Below are 25,302 nucleotides of genomic sequence, written 5' to 3' on the forward strand. Positions count from 1 at the left end.
ACACTGTTGGTGGTGAACCCCTTACTTTTTGAGAGCTTCCTGCTAATCAGGAGGGAGTACTATGAGAAAGTCTCTGTCCCTGAGGTACTAATAAGTCCCTTTTGAAAAGGCAGCTTCATGTGAGAAGGCTGGGCATCTTCTCCTTTCTCCCCTGAGTGAGTTGGCCTCTCTTTCTATGAGCCTATCAATCATCAAGACCAGCGTCCTCCATGGGTTCTGAAACAAAATGAAGCCTTGCCATTTTTGGTGGAGACCTCCACTGGGGCAAAGGGCGGGGCCACTGACTTTCAAAGTGGAATAAACAGAAAAGCAATATTAAAAGAATGAGGAGGTTGTTTAGTGAAGCTTGAAAGGAGGACAGGTGTTTCCTCCTATGTTGAGAATCAGTGACCCCTGGGAATCGCACTTCCGCTGAGCAGGCGCTCAAGGCAGGCTGAGTGCTGCGAGCGTCCCACTGGTATAGAAGCCCAAATGAGTGCCAGACACAACCTAGCATTTTCCAGAGGGCCTTTCTGGCCCCTCATTGTGTGAGGAGGTCCAAGGCTTAACTAAGTATTCATGCTGTTCGCACCCATCCATGTACATGCGTGTGCACACACACCCCACATCACACTCTATGGCTGTGTGCAAATGGCCATGACTTTCTGCGCTGTGTGGCTGTCAGTCTCAGATGGCTGGCTCTGTGTGTGAAGCCCTCTGCAGCCGGTGGCCCTCAGAAGATGCACACAGTGGGGTGGCAGGCCGCACTGCTGTAGAAAAAGTGCACCCGTGCCTGAGGTGGGAGGATGTGATGACGCACCCCTACGCAGCGCTGAACTCAGGCCTTTAAAAAGCTGAGGAAACGGCCTCAGAGCAAGCAGTGGTTCCACTGGAGGAAAGCACACCCAGGTCTCACATTAAAGAAGCCAAACTGTCTGCTTCAAAGAGAAAAGGCAACATCCTGTCACAGGCCATGCTCTGGCAAAAACGTAAGTGCTTTGACTGTCACTGTCAGAGCTAAATAAGCACAGACAAGGGCTGGGAGGTCGGTCACAGGGTGGCTTGGAACTGGGTAGCTGGTGGTGGTGGTGAGGCCACAGGGCCTGGGCTCCAATGCTGGGGAGTGAGGAGGAGTGGAGTGGGTGAGATACGGCCTAGTGGAGAAACCAACCTGTCAGAAGTGATGCTGATTTTCCAGGCTGGAGAGAAACGAATTGATGTCCCAAGGAGGGACAGCTCATCGGATCTCAACTTCTATGCATGAATCACTGTGGTGAAGAAAGGGTAGTTTATGATTCATCAAACAAAAGCCAGATGTGGTACAGGCTTGGGGCTGAGAGGGAAAGGCAGAGCAGCTCTGTATTGAAGGGGCTTTATTTTTATGACTAGCTGTTCCTTAGCCTGTTGTTCAGTTCCACAGGCCCGTTTCCAGTGGCTTCCTCAGCTTTCTGTTAAAGGTGATTTGTTTCTATGAGTGCTTTGAAATGAGATGGAACCGGGGTTCTATGAAGGCTGCTTTTAGCTGTTTCACTCTCTTGCCTGTTGTTTTTTCTCATTCTGTGGCAAGGCTGGTATGTTCTGCTGCAAAGGGGCAACAGGTTTATCTCTGACCTTGATTTTTATCCCTGGAGTTTGATGGAACAACTGTGAACTTTATTTTCCATTATTCAGACTTCAAAGAAACTCGTGCTATTTATAACTGAAGTCACACAGAGATTATCTACAACATTCCTTGCATGGAGTAAATGAAGTTAACTCAATAGTCTCGTAAGAGTTGAAACTTAATTGAGGCTTGAACTATACTTCCTCAAGCAATAAATATTACTAAAAGCAGTTCTACCTTCCTATTAAACTTGCTTAATTCTTTAAAAGTCTTTTAATTAATTCAGATATACCCTACCTCAAGCAAACTTAAGGAACTCCAGATTTAGAGCAACACGAAAGTTAGGGGATATTTATTTCCCAAGATTCTATTGGATCTTTTAAAGTTTTGATAACATAACTTCATTAATTAAAATGTGACTTGCAAGCACAGTGTCACTGCTTCCTTGTCCCTTGTGTAAATTTTCTGGAATTGAGCTTGTTAATGTGTGAGACATCGGAATGACTTCAAAGTTTCTGAGATTGTGAAGTCCCATCATGGATAGCAGCAAGATATAGTTTTCAATAAAAGACATGGACTTTTATTTTGAGACTTATGGATTCCTTCCAAGATAACTAGGAATATTCTAGGTTGGCTTGTGTGCAACTACTGTTAGAGGAAGGATGGTGAAAGATCCTGTGGTTCTAGAAGCAATGGCAGCCAAAACTTTATGTACATGAAGGCGGGGAAGCCTTTGCCTCCCCAAGACATTTAGGGCCTTCTAAGCATCCATACACTATCTCTCTTAGAGCTGAAGCATTTGAGTTTTGTGTGAGCCTTCATTTCTCACTTTTTAAATTTTTTTTCAAATTTAAAATTGGAGCAAAAATAATAACTTTTTTGAAGAGCTGCCTCTCCTAAGCTATGGTGCTACCAAAATGATGCTAACTGCTCTAGTTCAGGGTCCAAATCTGAGTGGTATACACTTGCATACCATATTCTTTGTTCTTTGTTCTACTACCACTGTATCTTTCCTCTCTACTGCTTCCTAAGAGACAGTTTATGGTTTTTTTAAAAAAGGATGTTAGAGAGCCTGCTTCCTATTTAAATTGGGTCAAAACTGTAGTGTAAAGAAGGTTACGTGTATGCTCATCAATGGGATAATTGGGGTGAATGTTTTTGTGTTCATATGAATTCAAATCAAACTTTAACTGTCCATTTTGGAACCTTGATGAAAATTAAGAAAGGCCTCATGTACCTGTGCTGTCACTGTAGGCCCAACTGTGTGGGTGACTCAACCCTGTGGGAAAATCAGTAAAAACAGGGTGGCATCTCTGCCCACTTAGAATCACCTACTGGAAGGGAAGGGTTTGAAATCAGATACCAAGAGTGCTGAGAAGGCACTTTCTTTTTTCAGAAAACACCCTCAAGGCATGAGCTGAAATGACTGTACCTGGGGTTCTGGAAAGGGTTAAGAAAACATTTACATTAAAATTTTGCCTCCTTTGTACCTTGCCCATGACCCTTGTTTGTGGACTAACTGTGCACATGAGCTTTAGTTAAGGTCAAGATAGCTTGGTAAAGCTCAGGACTGCTCACACAGAGAAGTAGAAAGCTTCAAGCCCCAACCATGGATTTGAGATCTTCTTGAGCGAGTACAGAAGTTTCTCTACCTGCAAGTTCTCTTCCCTGGTTCTGCACTGTCCTTTCTGCCCTGTGCAGATGAGAACATCCACTCCAGTGAGTTACCAGTGTAGTATAAACAGCAAGAGTATTGCAGTGAGACAGGGCTCAGTTGTACAGTAGGCTTTGCCACTGAGTTAATGAACCTCCTCATGGTTTTAAAAACCTGAAAAATGGGAATTCTGATGCCAGCCTCACAAACTTTTGTGTAAAGGGAAGTGAAGAATGTAGGTAGAGTGATATCAAGTTCTCTGATTAGTAGTTACAGTAGTCAGTTATTACCTTCTTTCCTAGACATTCCCCTAAGTCCACCTTGAGCAATCATGATTATTTCAAATTGTCTCCTGTGTGTTTTCTCTACTTTGATTAGGATAATGTAAAATCTCCAATCAAAATATTCTTGGGAGAGGATCTAACAAGATTTTCCAGTTGTTTAAAACAGGGGTCTGAAAATATGACCTGTTTTTGTAAATAAAGTTTTATTGAAACAGAGCCATGTCTGTTCATTTGCATATTGTGTAAGACTGTGTTTGGTAGTACAGGATTTTTTATTTTTATTTTTATTTATTTTATTTTTCGGAACCAGGGATTGAACTTAGGCCCTTGTGCTTGGAATGTGTTTTGTAGTACAATGGCAGAGTTGAGTAGCCAACTCTGAAAGAGACTGTATAGAACATGGTAACAAAACCTAAAATAATTGTTAGCTAGCTGGTTGTAGAAAGTTTGCCATACTCTGGTCTTAGGTTATCTGGTTGGTGTGTAGACATGTTCAGCGTATGCAGTACCCTGGGCTTGCACAGTGTCATCAGCAGTGGAAAACAGAGATAGCAGTCAAGTTGTTAAAGAATTTTTCCGATGCCAAAAATTGATGTGATCAAACTTCTTCTTGAAAAGTAATGAAAGTATGTGTAATACATTCATCACCACTTGTCAGAAAGAGAATGTGTCAGGCAACTTCATTTTATTGTTGTTTGTGTTAGGGAAAGATCTTCATGATAAGGAGGAGCAGGCTGACTGATTTTCTTGAATCTGGCTGGTTATCTCATGTCCCATAGTCTTCACTGTGTATGGGGCCCAAGGAGGCCCCTTAGGAACAGGATGTAGTTACTGTCAAGTTGGATGGCATGTGTGCCTTTGCTTTCAGCCAACTTGAATACAACAGAGGTTGAGTGAACACATGAATTAGGGCCTCAAATTTCTTATTAACAACTCTGTCCTTAGGTTTTACCATAGGATTCCACTACAGAGAAAGAAAATGTATACTGTACATATAATTTTTGGAATCTTGAAATTTCCTGCGTAAGTTCAGACATACTTAGAACAGAAAGTAAATTAAAATTGGTGGACAACTGCTAATATTTCCATTCTTTGTTACAGCTTTTGCTTATTTAATGAGTCCAACAAACTCCTTTACTTCTTACCAAGTTTATCTGTTGATTCAGTGGCTCTTGCTGTTGAGAAGTAGACACCAGAGGAGAGAGACATCCACAGGCCCCTGCTGCAGTTGAAGTATGGGATACACACTTACCAGGCACACAAATTTAATTGGTAAAAATGCAGATTTTTTTATTGTAAAGGGAGAAGAAAAGAAAAATGACAACAAAAATAATACAGAATTTCAAAACAAGATGATAGGAAATTAACAATAGTTAGCCTGGTGCATATTGTTATCTTCAGAGCAGTTGCTCAGATTATAAGATACAGGAAATGCAGATGATTTCATATTGAATATTTTAGTTCCTTTATCTTATATTTACTAAAGAAAAATGACAAATTTGTCCCCCTCTGCTCCTGAGATGTTACTGAGTCAGAGGGCTTCAAGGTTTTCCTCCTACTTGCACCTGTAAACGTATTCTTTTGTGGGGAATAAAGAAGGATCAAGGTTGTCTGTATTTCTTCACATTTGTGTGTACATCTGATTCATTAAGAAGTCCTGTAAATGTTTGCTTTTAACTTTCCCATTGCAAAATAAGTATATCAGGTATTTTCCCCTTCTTCCTAGAGTAGTTTATTTTCTGACTAAATGAAATGTTCACTGAATCTAAGCCAAGAATGTCTACTCATTCTAAGACAAGCAAATCAAAGTTGGCTGATTATGACCATCGGCACAATTTTACTTTTATGAATTCTTATAAATACTTTTTGAATACTTAACACACTCTATTTCTCAATTTTTAAAAACAATGGGGCTGTATTGGCTGGATATGTCTCTTAAATCCTCTGATCCTGACTGAGTGATACTGTATTCAAGAATTATTCTTTCAGGCAGGAGATAAGGAGTCTACTTTCAAATTCATAGATAATCAAATTTGGGTCCTTCAGTAAAACACCTAGCCATTTTGAGACTTATAGGAAATTAAAGATGTGCTTTCTTATAGAAATCTGCAATGGCCTTTAAATAAGGGTTCATCTAATATATCTTTTATATAGTCCTGCATAACTATCATATTGAGAGCTCTTTATTGTTCATCCAGGAGCTACAACTTCTCTTGCCTTTTGAATTATGCTCTTTGTTATTTCCTATATGCTACGTCTGGAGGCATTAAAATATTTTAAGTTTTTATAACTAGAAAATCTTACTTTTAGTTTTCAAAGGTATGTTTGCTAAGTATAAAATTCAAAGAGAACAGATCTTTTCTTTCAGTCCTTTAATTAATCTAGTTTCTTACACCCTTGGTCCTTTTTTTTTTTCTTTCTAATGTGGAATAAGATGCTATTTAATTTTGTTCTTCCATAGCTAATACTTTTATGTATATGCTTTAATGACTTTTTTCTTTACAAGAGGTTTTGGACAATTTCATTTTTGTTCATCTTGATTTTATTTAAATGTCTTTGCAAAAGGTTCATTTTTCTTGGAAATGTGGTATTATAAGTTGAACTAAATTCAGAAATTTTAAATCTTTAAAAAAAAAGATGTGCTTTCTTAACCAAGAACAAGGAGATTAAATTTGATTAAAGTTCTCTTCCAGCTCTAATTCTTTTTTTCTATGTGATTATTAATAATATACATTTCAATCTAAGTGTTCTTAGTTTAATAGGAGGGATTCTTGCATCTGCTTGGAGTGACACATTTCAATCTTGGCGGCACACTGGAATGCTCTGAAGAGATACAAGAACCACTCTGTTGTGTGGGTCTTAAGCCAGAGTTTCTGGTTAGTTTCTTTGGGATTGGGATTTTCAGATGCTTCCCTGAGTGATTCTAATGCATAATCAAGACTTAGCAGTGCTGACATGGAGGCTGAAATCAATGACTTCTCTTCTACCCTTGGACTTTACTATAAGTGGAACATGTTCAGTCCTTTTCTTAGTGATAAATAGCAGCTGCACAGGATTGAGTACTTGCCTAGTATCATGTACTATACCAAAGCTTCTATTGAATCAATTCAGATTCCATTTGGTTGATATCAGAGACCTGAAATAATAGAAATTGAAATAAGGCAGTGATGTACATTCTGTCACATGAAAGAAGTTCACAGTAGGCTGTTCAGGATTGTGTAAAGTCTATATCCTACCAGCAGTGTCCCAGGACTTGTCTTCATAGTTGTCACTGTTCACTCTAGCTATCACTTCTGTTATATCTATTTTCAGGCAAGGAAGATGAAAGGGAAAGAAAAATATGCCTCTTCTCTCCAACATACAACTTCTTCTGACATCTAAGGGCCACTCCCTTCTACTCAGGAGACCAACATAATTGCTTAACTGGGCACACTGCCACCCTCTATAACATGGGTTTGTTAAGAAGAGGAAGGCAGATGTTGGGTGTGACAACCACCAGTCTTTGCCATGTTTTGAATGCATTATCTCATTTAATTCTCATAAAAATCAACGGCATAGGTTCAGTTGTAAGGTCCTTTTCATAAATGAGGAAACTGCACCTTAAAGATTAAGTTAGTTACTCACTCATATAGTGGAATTCATCTGACCCAGACCTCAAATGTTGACTTGCTAAGTTGTCCTGTTTTCCTGTAGCACAGGCTGTTTCCTTCGCAGGTCTTCGGTGGTGTTCTCGGTGAAAGCCTGGCCTTTAATGCTGGATAATGGCCAGTGGCCAAATGTAGCCCACAAAGGGCTGTTCAGACCTCAGCATTCACTTTGATGTGTTGAACTTATATTTCATTGAAGAAAGTAAGATTTTTGCTTACTCATTTACCTCCTCCACTGGGCCCTTTGCAAACATCTTGGCCAAAGGAAGGCTTGAAGAAGGACCTAGAGTTTGCCCCAAATAATCTAGTATGTGTATTTTCTGGGCAGCACTAACAGAAGGGTGCCTCCCCCCACCTGTGTGTGTGTGTGTGTGTGTGTGTGTGTGTGTGTGTGTACGCATACTTGCAGATGCACACAGAACAAACCTTAGGGAGTAGAGTTTTGAATTAGGGACATCTCTGTTCTTTGCCTTTAGCAGTTGAGCATTTAGCCTTCTGGGGCACACAGATTCGAAGTTGAGTCCTAGATTTGTGCCTTGCTGGTTGTATGAGCCTGGCAAGACCTTTTGCCTCTTTCAGTTGCAATCTCCTTATACCTGCACAAAGGGTAGACTTCTTCCTTCATAGGCTGTAGTAGGTGTTTACTACTGTGCTTGCCATTAAGCAAACACTCAGTAAATAGTAGTTACTATTATTGCTTCTCATTGTCTCTCACTGTACTTCCGAGAACAAAGGTCATGCAGGCTAATTATATATTACATTTTGCAAGGCTTCAGGGTTTGCGTTTCTCCTGAAATGTCATGGCACATATTTTTATTGTTGTAATTGGTAATGGGGATTGTAAGCAGCGTAATGCTGATAATTCTTTGACAATGTTGGCCATGATTTTCCTAAAATCCTTGAAAGTAGGGTGCAGCAAGCTTGTAGTGACTGGCAAACTTGTATTTGCTTTTTAATTCACAGGTTTGGTGTGTGTTTATAAACTAGTTATGAGGAGAATAACACTTGAAATATGCAAAAATAGAACTAATGATACCGAAAATCGAAACAACAATGTGCTGCCTCCTTTTCTTAGTAATGGTTTCATTAATAGCACTTTCTGGGAAGAGCTGGTAGACAAAGAATCATAAATGAGGCTCATTCTCAGGCCAGATGTTGGGACCAAAAAGAATACGAACATCCTTAATAAAAACTGTTACATTTAATCCACTGGAAAGAGCCATCAATTTAATGGGAAGAGGGGGAAATAAAGATTGTGAAAATCTTCTTAGACTGAGAAATGTTGAGATGGAAAAAAAGGGAAGAAGAAAGGCAAAAGAGTTGAAAATAGAAGCAAATTTTAATGTTAGATGAAAGTCACATTAATTTATAGAAGGAAAATCAATCATCTACTCATCATGCCTGTAGCCATATGTATCCATCTAGTAATAGTTATTTCTAGCTAGAGAAATCAACTAATGAAATTACCTTAAACAGAAGGTAGGAAAAGATGGAGTCAGGGAAGATGCCATGGAACATAGGGATTTGAATATAGGCCCTGAAAGCATGGGTGATAATCAAGGGCGCTGCTTAGATATTGGATATCCAGATGCTTCTTAGCATTGGGAAGAAAATCTCAGTATATCTAGGCTCATATATACAAATTTTATTACAGTCCTCTGTATTCAAACCAAATATACTGCAGAATGCCAATAGAAAAATAAAAATGGAGCAATTGCAGAGAGATATTCGGAAGCCAGGTCACAGAGCAACTTTGAGATTTTTCAGCCTCTTTCCCCTTGTTGTTTCCTGTGGGCACCATAACTGCATCTAGAGTTCTTCAGATGGTAGTTGATATCCTGACCTGGTCTGCCCTTCATTCTTTTTCATTGAAGTCCTGATAGCTGGTCACAGATCCTTGGTTTGCAGAATGAGTCACTGTGAAGCATGCTGCATTGATCTTCCTGAAAATTTAAAACCATGCATGTCATGTTTTTAGGCTTTGTGGGGTTCTTGTAGATAAAGAGGGGGTAAATCCCCCACAAATTAATCTCATTACATCTTTCAAACTTGCTATGCTCCATTTTCTTTTGTTTGGTACCAAGACTCAAACTCGACCTTGTGCTTGCCAGGCAAGCACTATGCTGCTGAGCTATATCCCCGGCCCCCAAACTTAATATTGTAATAACCATTCTTCTTGTCTATTGCTTTTTATAAGGGAATCCCCTTATATCACGAGGGATATTGGTTAGTAAGTCTGAAAATTGCCCTAAAAAGCTCACCGTGACTGGCAGTTATGCTCAAATCATGAGTTTGTGCTCAGGACTACTTTCACGCATGGAGACCAGAGCCCAGGCCGCCATGAGTCTTAGGACTTTGGGAATTTGGATTTGACCTTAAGTGTGCAATTTTTACTGGATTTAAGGAGTCTGGAAAGGGAGTCATTCTTACTTGGGGGGGTCTTATGAAAAGATGATTTCTTTTGTAAGACTCTCTTTGGTCTTAAAAACCCAAAATTAGGTATTGCTGAAGTCAAAGAACAAACAGCTATACTTCCGATGACCCCGTCCATCCGCCTAACCATAGATTTTTCCTGTCCTTGATCAGACTTATAATTCAAGATTCAGGCTTTTACAGTACTCAGCCCTGCAGAGGCTGCAGGTCAGGTGTTAACACTTAACAATATGTAGGAAGCATTTGTTTGCATCTCCAATCAGCTGTGACCTCCAAAATGCCAATAAGGAAAGACCTCCATCTCTTCTGCTCCATCCTTCCTTATGGTGCTGCCTTGTCAAATGCAGGTGGGCGGGCTTTCTTGTTCACTGTCTGAACAAGTCTTCAGTTCTCCAGTCAGGGCCTTTCTCTCCACATTTGATGCCTGCTGCTGCCAATAAAGCTGAGGTAATGTCCAATATCAGCCAGAATCTTCCTAGCAGTAACAAGAGATAAAACTCCCCTCTCAGAGCACTATATTTAAGTGTTCTAGCCATGCCCTACATATGGTCATGTTTCTAGTGGAGGTATAACAACATGTGCTTTGAATTTCTAGCTCATTTGAATGAAATCTACAATAAAACTTCAGGCATGGCCTTTGTATCATACACACAGTGTCTTTAAGGAGTCATACCTCAAGTCAGGACATGGTGAGCCATCTTACTCTGCCACCTAATTGCTGCTGTTCAAAAATATCCTAGATGTTTATTCTAGGAGGAAAGCTTTTAAAAATTCTGAACTGGCCACAAGCCTACTTCTCCGGTGGTTTCCAAAGAAAGAAGTCTGTTAGTTCTTAACATTTTTACAAAAGACCAGTGCTAGGGTTTTGGTGTCTCCTATTTAGGACTTCTGTCTATAAGTGGTATCTCTGGCTAGTACCTCTGCAGCATCATTGGCCTCCTTGTCTCTTAGGGTGGGTTGTTCTTGGGGTCATTGGACCCAGTTACTGAGGGATGACTTCCAGAAGCATGATAGATAGACATTCACTAACAGGATGCTGTGAGATGGGGACAATTTACTGCCACTATATTAAGGATAATTCTCTGTTGAGAGATAGGCCATGGATTACTGGCTGAGATTAATAGATAAGTAGCCATTTGTTGAGCACTTATTCATGTGTTTAATCTTTAACTGTATCAATCTCATAAATCCTAATAACCCCTTGAAGTAGATATTATTCTCACTTTATAGGTGGAAAAACTGAAGCATATATAGCTTGAGTGGTTTGCTAAGGGTCCTACAAGTGATAAATAAAGCAGCAGTGTTTCCAGATTAGGTCTGGGTAGGTCCCACACTATACTACACTACTGTTCAGTGCAAGGATCTTGGGTCCTGCTTCCCCTTGCAGTTGAAATAGACGTCTTAGGAGAGTGAAGTGTATGACTTTATCAAAGGTAGCTCCACTCTGGCTCAAAGCCACTGAAAATTTGAATCCCAGACAGTAACTCTTGAGGCTCAGGAGAGCACCTCTGAAGGCAGGTGATTTCCATCTTAGAATCTGAGTTCCTGGGCTGATCTTCTGGTGGGCTCATCAGCCAAGACACGGTGAGGCCAGCTCATGAAACATCCTGAGGGTTTAATCAAGGGTCTGCCACTTCCAGTGTTTGGGTAAGGCTTGTTCCTAGTATGGCCTGAACTTCTGACCCCGGTCTCTCTGCGTTGGAGAGAGAGCAGTCATGCCTCTTGCCCTTGCCCTTTTATACAGTCTCTATATGACAGGGGACCTTGGCTCACTGTTCATTTAAGCCCTACTGAATTAGGGGGAGGTGGAAACCAGCCAAATAAGCCAGAACTACTTCAGTTCTGAAGCAGATGCAGCTCTATCACAGTGCATAATTCTAGATTTGCTTGTGTGATTATTGATTAAAATGTGTATATCCCACAAGAGCAAACTGTGAGCTCCCCGAGGGCCAAGGTCTGCTCTGCTCTGTTCAGCAAGTACTTGCTCAACGAGTGCTCTGCCAGAGTCTCTTGGTCTTGGACCCTACCTTGGGACGTGGTATATCCGAGATGGGAACTCTTTCTGCTCTGCTGACCCTAGTTTCTGCAAAAGGCAAGCCGATGCAGCTGGTTTCTCAGGTGGGCCTATTTGCTGTCATTTCAGTAAAAAAAAAATACCAAAAATAAAACCTTGTGGGGAATTGTTTGAGTCTCTCACTTCTCATCACTCCTCGTGTGAGCAGACTGCTGGCAAGTTTCTTGTGAACTGCTCTACCACTCTCAGCTGGGAAGTAACATTTCTTGAGGGAATTCTCCATCAAGGGAGACATGACAAGAGTGAGCCAAACCAAGACTCCAGCTACAGGAATCAGTGTCAGGAATGACCTCCAGGGTCACACAGGGAAATAAATGGGACTTGCCTAGGCAGGGAGGAGGGAGAAATGGGTCAGGTCCTGAGTTTGGCTGATGACACTGTTACATATGTCTAGTTCTTGGGCAAGCCACCAAACACCTCTGAGCATCACTTTCCTTAGTAGTAAATCAACGGAGGGAGAGCAGAATACCTCCCCTATTTAAGGGGGTGTGGTGGGGCTTCATGTGAAATCATTTGTGTCAAAGGCTCGGTGAGCCACAGAGAAGCATGCAAATGTAAGTGGGTATTTCAGAGATACTGGGAGTTAAGACTGATCAAGAAATATATGGACCTCTGGCATACATTCATGCAACATACCTGGGTCTATGTAGAGAAAAGGTGGATCCAACAACTTTCCTGCTTGTGCTACATGAGGCTTGGAGGGAGAGTGGGAAGGTAGTATGTAAGGTATGGAGAGTGCCTCAGGAAAGGGTGCCTGAATGGTGGTCAACAGAGTCAGAGGACCACTTCCACGCAGAAGGCTCTTGCACCTGAGGCCTTTGGCTGGCCCTGCCAGAACCCAGGGGATGGGCATCAGAATGTTAGGCACACTCTAGGCAGTCCCAAGGTGTTGGAGTAGGAGCAGTTCAGGCAAGAACGTGGTGGGGCAGGGTGAGCTGTGGGTCCTTGAGCTCTCTACTTTCACCTCATAAACTTGAGAGCAATCCCTGGGGGGTGGGGTTGCCCTGGGTGTCAATTCTCTGCTGGCTGCTGCTTCCTTTAAACAATGATCACTCAGCACTTAGACCTCTTTGACTGGGGCTCTCTGGTTCTGAGGCTGAAAACCCCCTTGACACCACTCCATCGTACTTGAGGAGTCTTCCTGCTTCTCTTTGCGAGGAGGCCCTTACAAGGTCCTCTCTAAGTGCTTCCTGTCTTCTCCAAGTGACTGTGGCATCCTTTAGATTCCCCCAGTGGTCCTATCTATAGTTGATGAATAAACCCTGGGGGGCTCATAGGAAGGAATGTGTTTCTTAGATTGGGGACTTGGAGTGGGGAAAGGTCACTGACTCTTCCCTTCTCTGATTAGACCAGAAGTAGCTACGAATTTTAACATCTGACAGAGACAACCCAGTGTACTGAGCACAGCATTGCCATTTAATCCTTGGCTGTCTTAGCAGCCTGACAATCAACATCAAGTCTGAGTTTGGTCCAGTTTCCATTTTCTGTACCTTCTTCAGAGCCATGACCCTCCCCCATCTGCCCTGCTCCCACCATGCATCTTTTTCTCCTCTGTCTTGAGTGTTATCTAGAGTTCTAGAATATGTGAGTGATATGTTTACATTTCCTGGCTGTGAGGTCCCTCAGTTCAAACATCAATGAATGGAAAGCTCATATTTACATGTATCTGGGATCTCTTTGTTGGCTTACATTAAAAAGGGAAGAAAGAAATTACAATCTAGTGTAAATTGGGTGGGAAAGCCTTTCTGTAGCTTGTCAAGTCCAACTTTTGGCTAAAGCCCAAGCTCTTTCTTCCTGTTTGGAGAAAAATCAGCCATTGTCTATAAATGGAAAGAACAAATTTGAAAACTTTGACTCAGACATTTACCCTAAGAAGAGCACCTGCACTAGTGTTTCAATAAAGCAGTGAATAATCCTTTAGCTTACCAGAACTAATATTTCCCAGAAGACCTCAGCTATCTTAGACCACAAATACAAACAAGGTTCTTTATCTTGAAGTAAAAAGTGTCAGCAACTTTTCAGATTTTGTTTTTAGTTAGAAGCTGAAGCAAGTTTGTTATCCCTAGGCTTGAATTCCTATTGTTCAGTTATTTGGTTTTGCTACAAGTAAAGAGAAAACTATTTGTTTTTCCTTAATAAGTCTTTTTTCTTTTTAATAATACTGAAGATTAGCAGGGGAAAAAAAAAACGTTTATAGTGCGTACTTGGATGGTCCATGGAGTGTCATAATCGGTAGTGGGGCGTATAAATTTCTGGGCTGGGAAGTGTTTCTCTTTCAAGATGGCCTTGTGTGACTGCATCCTTGAGGTGCAGGTATCAGTGAATGGAGAGAGTTCCCAGTGGGCAAAATTGTCGAAATGGTTTGGAAGCATTCCTGGCCTCTGAGTCCCATGTGATGGAAATATATCTTATCCTGGACCCCATGTAGCCCTCTGTGCTGATCCTGCTGCCTGGCCAGGTGGTATGAGAGAGTGACGGATGAAGAGTCTTCTCATAAAGGTGGCGGCTGTTCTAGGAAATGAATGCCTGCCTGACCTAAGTTCTCTAATAATGCCCTAGAAGGGACCAGTGCCTGGTGACCTGTCTCCTTAGCTCCTGAGTAGCTTCTGCACTATGGCTTGAGTGTGGTTTGCATTCAGTATGGGGGGGGGAGTCATTAAATAAACAAGTACCTATAATTTTGCATGTATTCTCAGTGATATTTCATTATACCTTCACCAAGGAACTAGAGCATCGTTTTTGTTTAAATCAGTAGAATCGTATGTTCCCGTCACTTGGTGCAGAGTGGGCACCGATGCCTGCATGCAGCTGGGGTGCTCTGTGAAGTGACCTGTTGGCCAGACTTTGTCATGCTGTGTACTCTTCAGGGGCACAGCAGCTGCAGGACTCTTATTTTTGTCATGTGGAGCATCTCTTGTGTGTCACAGGAGGAACTGAAATATCTTCTGCTGAATTTTTATGTCTTCAGATTGTTCATTGCTGGTTTTGGAAAATGGAAACCTTCACTTTGAACAAATTGTGGGTTTTGCTGTAAATGAGCCCCTGACCCCAACTCCATTGGTGACTGACTTCCAGCGGTATGGAAAGGCAGTCGAATGCACTTAGCTCCCAAAAGGAGATACCCAAAGAGAGCCAAGAGGTTCATGTTTAGGTGGGCACACCACTCTCAGTGAGGAACACTTGGCTGCCCATGGAAGACTCAACTAAACCAGACTTCCAAGGGTGTGCTGCCTGGAGCTGCAGTTCCACCGGGAGGTGATTGACATCTCTGGTTAATGCTACTTTGGGAAATTGGGCTTTTGTGTTCTTTGCTGACATATTATTATTTCAATCTCTTATTTTCTTTGGATACTCTTTTTTACTTATTTTTAAAATTAAAATCTTTCAAAATTTCATTTTTAATATTTCACTTCAGTTTTAAATTTAGTTCAATTCATGAACCCAGCAGCCCCAAAGTGACACATCCTTGATTTCAGGCAAACTTCTTTTCCTCTTCTAATTTTGTGTATTTACTGTGGAATTCTAAATGTTGATTGATGCTCCATATAGACTGGGGTGATAGGCATAGACCACAAGTTTTCAACTTGCAAATACGCTTGACTGTTGGGATTGCTTGGGAATTGTTCTGAGGCTTTGGATTCTGATACCTCACAGGCACTTGGCAAAGAAGCTATTGGAAGGCGCCACACTCCTGCTCGATCAGGTGGAGCCAACTGTAGGATTCCTTGGCATATGCGTGGTCAGGGCATCTGGGAGGTTGTAGAAGCCTTGCAGCTGCCGTAGGAGGCTAGAAATTGCTGTGCATATGCTCCGTGGTACCAGGGAACATCTGTTGATACTGTGGGTTCCAAGGAAGCCCAGACCCTAAAGGGTGGTGCCATCTGCTCACAGCAGCTCCCCAAAGCCCTCTTTGTTCATTGATTTAAGAACAACAGGAGGCAGGAAGCCCTTACTTGACAAGATCCTGGAAGTTTCCAGCTGGTCCCTTTCCAGCCGAGTGTGCAGTGTGTTGCCTTCCTGGGAGGGAGTCTAATCAGGCCTCTGGGCCCTTCCCCAGAAATTCACATGCAAATTAGAGGGGGCCCAGTGAGTAAGCCATGTGCCTGTCTTTGATCTAGGTTGAGATGTGTGTTTATGGGATTGAGCTTGTTTCCAAGATGAATTAGGATAGGTGACCACAGTAGTAGGACCTCCAAATAACTCCATGCCCCATTTTTTTTCCTGAGTACACATTGTTTCAGGCTTCACTTTGAGCCTAAGAAACAGCAGGCAACCTACCTGGAGGTACTGCATGATATGCCTGTGAATAAAGCTGACGTGGCCATGAATGACCCTGAGCAGAACGTGGGAGGCGTAGGTAGCTCTGCTTTCTGCCAAGTCAGGCCACACCTGAGGTCTGAGGCAGCACTGGGCATCACCAAGCAGACAGGACATGACAAGTTGAACTTGTGGAGGAAGGTCCAGCATATGGTAGATGTCTATCTACCCAGAGGGCAGGTCAAGGTTTAAAAAGTCATTGAGAAATGGCTGAGGGAATGAGAAGTTCATTTAGGCAAGAAGTATTGCTACCATTTCTAATAACATTAGCTCACATGCTTAAGAGGATCCCTCTGCCGAGCTCTGTTCTAAGCACCTTACATTTCATTCTTGACTTACCTCCAATATACATACCCCTTTGATTATTTTATAGAAAGCTATAAATAGATGAATTGTCCCATTAGAAGATAACACAAGGAAATGCAGTACTTGTTGCCATGAGGCAGGTTCAGTAGGAGGAAGAACGTTTCATAAATTATAGTTTTCCAAAGGAGACAGATGTAAGCAGAGGAGAGGGAAGAAAAATAACATATGTTAGACATCTACCATATGCTGGACCTGACCTTGGAGCTCCTTGGTCAATATTTCAGTTCCTCTTAACCTTGCTCTGGGAGAGAGGAGTTATTATTACTGTTTTATAGTTGAAGAAATTGAGGGCCAGAGTCTGAGAATTTCCTAGCTATAAGTGAGAAGCCAGATTTGAATACAGGTGTTCCAAACTTTCGAGGTGTTCCAGGGACACAGGTCTTAGTGTGGCTCTTGCCTGCTATGCACTCTTCTATCTGCCTGAGTTTTACAAGTTGTGATATCTATCCCATGGGTCATTGTGTTGTTTCTCTGCCTCACTAGACTACAAAGTCCAACATGGACAGGGATCATATCTGTCTCATTCAGCACTGTACTCCTAACACACACGAATAATGGAAAGTGTTCATATTTGTGACAGAGAAGTTCACAAAAGGGTAATTCATCTCTTATTGGGAGCTTCTTTTTTTAAATCAGGGATGAATGATCAGTGGTTTGGCTCTCAGTGCACCTGCAGGGTTACAAGAGGAATTTACGTTCATAGGGATCTCTCAGGCCTAACCAAACCCCGAGAAGCTGACTCTCTAGGAGCAGGGACCTGGGTGCCTGAATTTCACAGGCAAGGGATCCCAGCAGATGGGTCTGAAGCCCAGTTTGAAATGTGGTTCTGATGCCATCATCCATCCTGGGGCTCAACTTCCCACCTGTGCCCACACTTCTGGGCTTAATGGGCTTTGGAAGCCAGGCCATGCTGTTGCCTAGAACCTGGAGGGAGGTCTGGTGCCCGGTCAGGCATGGGCTCTTATCAGCTGGATATTTACTGAGCAAAGTTCAATCAAAGCAGCACTGTGGATCCGGGTTTAACAGATACTCAGGCTTCCGGGCCTTTGATTCTGAGCCTGGGCATGGGGGCCCCTTATCATCCAGTGATAATGGGCTCCCAGGTGAGCTCTGAGGGCTCGAGCTTCCATCCATGCAGGCCGTCTGAGCCGGCTGTCATGTAGAGCCGCGGGTGCTTTGCTTTTCCTGTTCTTCCTGGCCAGGAAGGACCCTCTGCTCTGGCTTCTGCTTGGGCTGGTGCTTTGGCGTCTTGCCTTTGATAACAAAAGGAAGGGAAAGCTCTGAGCAGCAAAGTGGATATTCTCTGACCCCAGGGCAAACAGATCACCGGTGGATGTGGTTCCAAGTCCTGTTAGTCATGAAGAACCTGGGAACCACTTGCTCCAGGCCCTTCATTCTAAAGAGAAGATAAATGACAGCACATGTTAAAGAATCACCCAACCGATTAATCAAAAGTAATCACAGAGTTCACTGTGGACACATCATTTGGGAAGATTATGAGAAATAAAGTGCATTATTTTACCTTGATAAATTTATAATTTTCCAGTTGGGAGCATTAGAAATGTTTTCCATTTCTAATTCTATAATAGCAGAATAAATTTCTAATATATAGCAGGATAAAAATTTATGGAGTTGGGGCTGGTGAGATGGCTCAGTGGTCTAAAGCAACTACTTAGAACAAGCTTAGCAAAGCACAGGGACCACGGTTCAATCCCCCAGCACCACATGTCAGCCAGTGCCCCCCCTGGTGGGCTGAGCTGGCCACACACACACACACACACACACACAAAATAAAAAAAATTAAAAAAAAATTTATGGAGTGCTTAGTCTATATTCGATTTTATATGAAACCCATGACTTATTTCTTATTTAGTATATCGTTGACTCCTTGAGATATTCCCTTGATAAGAAATTGCAGATTAAGAGGCTCAGGAAGATTTAGTAACTTGCCTGGGACCACACAGCTGGATTGTGGCAGGGGCAGGATTTAAGGCTTGTGCCACCTGAGTCAGAATCCCTGCTCTTACTGCCACTCTCTACTGCTACCTCTGAGTACTAATCAGATCGGCATGTATTTGAGAATTAACAATACAGAGATTCCATGGACTGCAGAGGTCAAAAGAATCAGGAGAGAAATCAGGACATGGAAAATCTCAAGTGAAAAGTTGAAGGTTAGATACAATGGACCGCATGGGGAAGTACGGCCACACCTTCTGGCAAGAGCTAGAGGGAAATGTGAAAAGTGGTTAGAAAAGTGGCTTCAGATCCCACAGTGGAAGGATTTCAATTCTAGAGCAAGAGGCTGGGCCCTAATTGTGGGTGTGGAGGAGTCACAGAAGGTTTGGGGGCAGGAGGAGGGATAATGCCCAGAGGAATACTCTAGCAAGTTTTCCGTCTTCGTTGGTGACCGAACACAACCTGGAAGCAGGCAGATCTCAGGGATATGGGCACTGGGGACTGGGGTTTGTCTGAGGAGAGCTATGGGCTCCAGCGACATTGCTTTCCACAGCCACTCCTCCAGAGCAAGCCCCGGCCCCACCTCGGCCGTACCAGGGTGTCCGCGTGAAGGAGCCAGTGAAGGAGTTGCTGAGGAGGAAGCGCGGCCACGCCAGCAGCGGGGCAGCTGTTGCACCAACTGCGGTGAGGGGACAGTTGTGGCCATTGCATGCGTGCATGTGCGTACATGTGTGTGTGTGCACGTGCGTGTGTGTGCACATGTGCACGCATGCGTTGGAGTGAAGGGGTCAGGCAGAAATGCCCTTCCTTGTCCATGGGGGCCTGAAGGCAGCAAGTTACCTGGTGGTACTGTAGGAGATGGGCCCAGGGCACAGTCGGCGGTTCCTTGAGGTGGGTGAGGGGTGGGGGACTGGCTTGCTTGGCCCATTGAGAAGCACATCTGCCGCTGTAAGTGGGTGTTCCTCAAGGTAGAGGTAGCTGCCAGCTCCTTCCATGCACAGACTTCCTGGATAATGGAAGGACAGAGCCCTCAGAAATGTAGGTGGTGATGCCTGGGATGGGGGTGATTTGTTTGGACAGTGGAGATTCTTCTCTGCTCTACCCTGGGAGCCCCTGGCGAGTTCCCCGGTTGGACTGGATGGAGATGACTGAATGCTGGTCCTTGTCTTTTCTTCTCCCCTGTAGGTGGTGCTGCCCCACCAGCCCCTGGCGACCTACACCACAGTGGGTAAGAGCTCCCTGCAGCCCTGGGCCTCTCCAGGTGCCTCCTCTGGTTGGCATCTGCAGTTCTGCAATTTTCTTTTCCCCACAGGTCCTTCCTGCCTTGACATGGAAGTCTCTGCTTCCACAGTGGCAGAGGAGGGGGCTCTGTGTGCCAGCTGGCTCTCCCAACCTGCCCCGGCCACCCTCCAGCCCTTGACCCCTTGGACACCCTACACTGAGTATGTGTCCCATGAAGCCGTCAACTGCCCCTACTCAGCCGACATGTATGTGCAGCCTGTGTGCCCCAGCTACACGGTGGTGGGGCCCTCGTCCATGCTCACCTACGCCTCCCCACCACTCATCACTAATGTCACGGTATGTCATACAAATAGGCCAGGGGCACCCTTTAAATATAGGGCCGACTTTTGATCCCTGATCTTCCTTGTTATAGATTTCCAGGGTTATCAGTCCACAGGGTCATGTAGGGAGCCTGATGCTATTCCCATAGACCCCAAGTACCCTACAGAGACCTTGTGCCTGTCTTGTCATGCCTCTGCTCCTTGGGGCTACAAAGGTCCCCTGCTTCTCTGCACTGAATCTCCCCAGCCACCTTGCAAGCAGTGAGTCTTGGTTATGAGGCAAAGTTTTTGTGAAAGGCATCTGCATGGGGTCTTGTGCCAGTGCCAGCCTTTTCTTCCAATTCAAATAACTTAGAGAGTGATTTGATTGTTCACTTAGCAAAGGAATTTGCCAGAAGATTTCTAGGCTGGGTGAAAGCTGAAGCAACTTTCCAGAAACTGTACTTTTGACTTGGACCCACCTGAAGGGTAATTTTGGAGTTCCACCTGTAGTGTCAGGTTGGTTGTGTTCAAATCCTTAGCCCTTTACTTACTAGTTAGTGGGCTTAGTAATTTGGCCACTCTGACTTTTAGTGTCCTTGCTTATAAAATGGAAATGCTAGCAAGATGGATGTTGTCAGGATCACATGAGCTAATGCATAGCTTGACACAGTTCCTGACCCTCAGAAAGCCTCAGCAAATGCTGGTTATCCTCGCATCCCAATCTGCCAGTGGCATTCACCAAGGACCATCTTCAGGTGCCAGATCGGAAGGGCCGGGTCTGCTCCTCTTGGAACGAAGGAAGAAAGAGATACAGCTTTATGTGACCCAAAGTGTGGGAATCTATAAAGGCTGTGGTTTCAGTGACATCCGCTCCACTGCAGGCACGAGTGGGAAGTGCAGCTAGGGCCTCAGGAGTGGTTACAGACCTACCCTTGCAGGTGGGAATTGCTTTGGTTCCCCATGTCCCTTCCATTTCCGCCGGAGTCCAGGGTCTTCCTAATGCACCTGCTCACTGCTTCCAAGCACCTTCTAGCCAAGGCCCGTGGGAGGCTAACCAACCCACAAGCCTACCTGGATACTTGGCAAACCAACTGTGGGGTCTTAATGAGCGTGGGTAGGAAGGAGTTGATGCAGTGTGTTCCCCAGGTGACTCATTTCCATATCACTGAGCCTGAGGTGGAGGTGAGGGGGTGGGTGGAGGATGTAGTGGTTTGTAGCCATTTCACTGTGGAAGATTCTTTTCATTCTTTATACCCCTTCATTATCCCCATTATTTGCTTTGAATGGCTCTGTGTATCAAACTATATTTATTAAGAAATAAATTATTTGCTTTGGGATTTTGTAAATGAACTCTTCAGAGGTGGTTTGAGCTACCAGTCAGCTTTCAGGATCAGCAGAGTGTTGGGTTGGGGTAATTCTATTCCAGAGAATTACCTGCAATGGCCTAGGACTTCATTTGGAGTTTTGAAATATGGGAGTAACATGGGTTTTCCCAGATTCTGCCTGGTTTCAGGAGGTCAGCCTTGGTTTTGCCACAGGTTCGTGTCAAAGAAGTAGCTGTGCATAATCAGATGTGCCCAGCAGCCTGGGTGTCGCAAGCTTCTGCTTCATTATCCCATGGATGAACACCCCAAAGCCGCGTTACCCACACTGCAGTCCCTGGGTCAGTCACACTGGCATGTCCTGAGAGCTGTTAAGAAGTGCAGAATCCCAGACCCCCCTCCAGCCCCAGCCCGCTTCCTAGACCAGAGTCTGTTAAAGCAAGATGCCCTGCAAGCTGAAGGAGAGCTCTGCCTGGAGAGGCTGACTCCAGTATTTGCTTTCAAGGCACAGTGACAACCAGAGAATGACAAGGGGGTAAAGGGTGGGGAGGGGAGAGGGTGGCCTCCTATGGGTCTGTGGAGGGAGCTTCCTCTTCCACTTGCTTTCCTCCCCTGGGAAAGGCCAGTAAGCATCAGGGTGCTGCCTCTCTAGCAGGCTGGACCTAGATTCATTGGGGTAGTCTCTGTGCTGGCCCGCCATGTAGTTTTTAAAGCACATGGGATCATGGCTTTGAGCTCTGGGGCAACCTTGGGGGTTCCTGGTGAGGTGGCCGTGGGGGACAGCTCAGAGACGGAGGCATACAGGACATGGAAGTCACCAGGTAGCAGCAGGCAGAAGGGCCACGTTAGCTGGCAGACAGTGCTTCCCAGGCTATAAGGATGGCTGGCCCTCTCCGCATTGGTGCCAGCAGATGGGGAGGAGATGATGGAATGGCATTGGCCCGCAGGGGACACAGGAGGCCGGCGTTGCCGTGTGGAGCCAGAACTGCTAGTGTGTCTGGGCAGGAGGGCAGGCACCGTCTAGATACAGCTACCTAGGCTCTGTGACAGGCTCATTGTTTAACATGTGTTTCCATACATTTTAAGACATGGATGTTTTACGCTTTAAGATCTCCGAAATCAGGTTGCATTTTAAAATCAGTGCAACCCGGAAAATCCTCTCCAATGTGCTCAGCCCTGTGACTTCTTTACTATTTGTATCCCAGTGCTTCGAGGTGAAAGATGAGGCTTCTGGATTAGAAGATAGCGTGCGCAAGGCTACATGCTGCGGAGGGATACGAGGGATGTGTTTGAGATTTGTCTGGCTCTCCCTTACAAGGGAGACTTGGAGGAGGAGGAGCAGGAGGAAGGGGAGCCTCCTGAAGCGGGAAACCAGGGAGGGGCAGAGTTGAAGGGGGATTTGGAGATTCCTTTAGGCAAGGCCGGGTGGGTGGGCACGCCTGGTTGCTAACTCCGGCCCTGTGTTTCCCATCACAGACAAGAAGCGCTGCCACGCCCTCCATGGGGTCCCAGCTGGAGGGGCCGGAGCACCAGGCACCTCTCACTTACTTCCCGTGGCCTCAACCCCTTTCCACGCTGCCCACCTCCACCCTGCAGTACCAGCCTCCGGCCCCAGCCCTGCCTGGACCCCAGTTTGTCCAGCTCCCCATCTCTCTCCCGGAGCCAGTCCTTCAGGACCTGGACGACCCCAGGAGGGCCATCAGTTCCCTGACCATCGACAAACTGCTCCTGGAGGAGGAGGATAGCAACACCTACGAGCTCAACAACACCCTCTCTGTGGAAGGCTTCTAGGGCTGGCTCCAATGAGAGGGTCCTACTCCCTGCAACTGGGATTTAAAAGGAGCCTGGGATTTGAACCTAGATTCATGTCTGTTTGGAGTAGCCATTTTTTTTTTTTAATCCCAGATTTATTGTAGCCCTCCCTGTGTCTTTCCCTTCTTTTTTTCCTTCCACTCCCTCCCTCTCTGCCTTTTTTCCTCTTTAGGGATATTGGAATATGATTTTATGCCACATGTCACCTGATCTGGGGTCCACACAGCCCCATACATAGTCCCATTTCTGTCCAGTGTTCTTTCCCCCTCTCTCATGCCTACTCCTCTAGCAGCAGCAGCTGCAGCACGGTGCATCTGTCCTAGGGCTAGTTATGCATTCTGTCATTTTGAGGTATATGAGGTGCCTGCGGGGAGCCCAGCCCTTCCAGCACCTCCCAGGTGAGGCTGCCAAGGGAGAGCTGATGCCAGAGACCTCGAGCTGTCAGTTCCCACAGTTGCTCTTTTGTTTGCTGTTCTCAGCCTTGTCCAGAATTAGGGTCGATTTAGGCAGCAAAAGACTCAAGGGCTAGGGCTCAGTGTAGTGACAGGGAGGGGTGGGAAGGGAACATCTGGGTGGGTATGGTGAGTCAGGGACAGAAAGGAGCAGAGTAGGGATGGGAACACAGCTGTGCATGTCTGTGATGGGTGGGTGGGGGGAAGAGAGTGGAGTTAGGGTTTATGGGAAGAGGGGAAAGGCAAGAATGTTTTAGCACCAGCTTTCTTGGATACTAAGAAGAGCAATAAACTTAAGGCAAACACTGGATTAAGAGTTGGGTTTGGGGCTGTGGAGGATCCTTTCAAGGAAAGCTGAGGGGCATTGAGCAGCAGGGTGAATGATGTTTTACTGTTTCTGACCTGCTCGGGATGGGATGGTCTGCCATGACCCCTGCGTCCAGTGCTGAGGGATCCTTGGCCCAGCGCTGCTCCGCAGCCTTTAAAACACATCTTAAGTCCTCCAGAGCCACAGTTGGATGGAGCCAAGACTTCTTCCATCTGAGTATTATCCTTCCAGGGGGTGTATAGCGTCTCAGCCAGAAGGACCATTAGGTTTCACTTAAAATTTTACTGTATCTTTTTCCCCCCCTTTTCCCATAGAAGCATCAGGTTGCTAGGGGGTCAAGCACCGTTGTTCCCAGAGTGCTTAGCTCCTAGGGGTGGGTGTGTGCCTTGTGCTGCTGCCTTGCCTGCTAATGACACCACTGTTACACTTTGTACACGAGTAATGACTTTTCTGGGAGGTGATAATTTCTTTGTTATATTTTCTTTGCTATTTTGGATAAAAACTCCAAAAACAGATGCCACTTTTGGACTTTTTTTTTTTGCCTTGGGTTGATTTTGGCCCCCATTTCTCAGTATCTTCCTAAAATCCCAGTACATGTCTTGAGATATTTTTATTCAAATGTGATGTTTAGATTTAAAAGCTTAATGCGTCATTTTAGATGAACATCTCAGTAGTGAGGGTGAACAAGCAAAAGAGTGAGAGGAGCTCAGTCTGTTTGATGAAAGCCTTAGTTTCTGTAAAAAACACTATGCAAGGTTTTCCACTACTTGATGATGTGGAAAGACACAGACATAATCTCCACAATTTGTTAAGCTTGGTTAAAAAGCAAGGAAATAAAGTACTTTATGTGTTAGCTGAGACTGAAAAAGTATTTTTTCCCTTTCTTAAAGCCCAATGTCTAGGTAGTAGTAGTCAATCTAAGTTTCTTCTTGAATTATCCTGCAAAGATGGAAATGTTTTCAATAAAGTTTTATAGAGACTTTTCTGTGCCGAAGTGTTTTATTGCTAATCAAATTAATCTCCTGTAGTTTTCACTCCCCTGTCAGTGTCATGAGAGGAGGGCGTTACACTAATCTTGTTGATCTTGCAAGTTGATGTGTTGCGGGAGGAGACAAACCTGGTGCAACTCTGCTTGCCGTCTAGACCTGTTCTCTGAGGAGATTGTATGTGACACCAGTCTGCTTGCCCTGCAGAGAACATGGGTCTGAGAACTGGAAGACAGATCTTCTAACCGTGTTGCTCTTCCTGTTATTCATGTTACATGAGTAGCTGCTCATGATGCTGCATGTCAGGACTAAGTCCTGTCATGGACATTTCCATAGCAGGATCTGCAAAGCCATCAGTCAGGACTCAGGAGCATGTGACGTCGTGCCCCAGGGAAGGCATCTCTTAGGGCCAAACATCATAATGAAACAGAAATATGAGAAGCCAGTAAGTCCCTTGCAACACCAATCTTTGGAGCAAGTCACAATTTGGGAGGATTCTCCTTTTCCTGGTAATTTGTTGAGTTACTAAAGGGCCTCTGAGCTCA

General features: G+C 44.5%; 1 protein-coding gene across 1 annotated transcript; it reads left to right on the forward strand.

Annotated features, from left to right (window-relative positions):
- Nucleotides 1–860: 860 nt before the first annotated feature.
- Nucleotides 861–24,693, forward strand: Pou2af1 (POU class 2 associating factor 1). Its single transcript, XM_004626119.2, has 5 exons — nucleotides 861–968; nucleotides 18,867–18,997; nucleotides 19,499–19,541; nucleotides 19,626–19,891; nucleotides 22,656–24,693. Exons 1-5 carry the CDS (start codon nucleotides 953–955, stop codon nucleotides 22,968–22,970), a joined length of 771 nt encoding a protein of 256 aa, XP_004626176.1. The 5' UTR covers nucleotides 861–952; the 3' UTR covers nucleotides 22,971–24,693.
- Nucleotides 24,694–25,302: the final 609 nt, after the last annotated feature.

This window comes from Octodon degus, unplaced genomic scaffold (genome assembly GCF_000260255.1).
Source record: "Octodon degus isolate 3935 unplaced genomic scaffold, OctDeg1.0 scaffold00012, whole genome shotgun sequence".
In the NCBI taxonomy this organism is placed as follows: Eukaryota; Metazoa; Chordata; class Mammalia; order Rodentia; family Octodontidae; genus Octodon; species Octodon degus.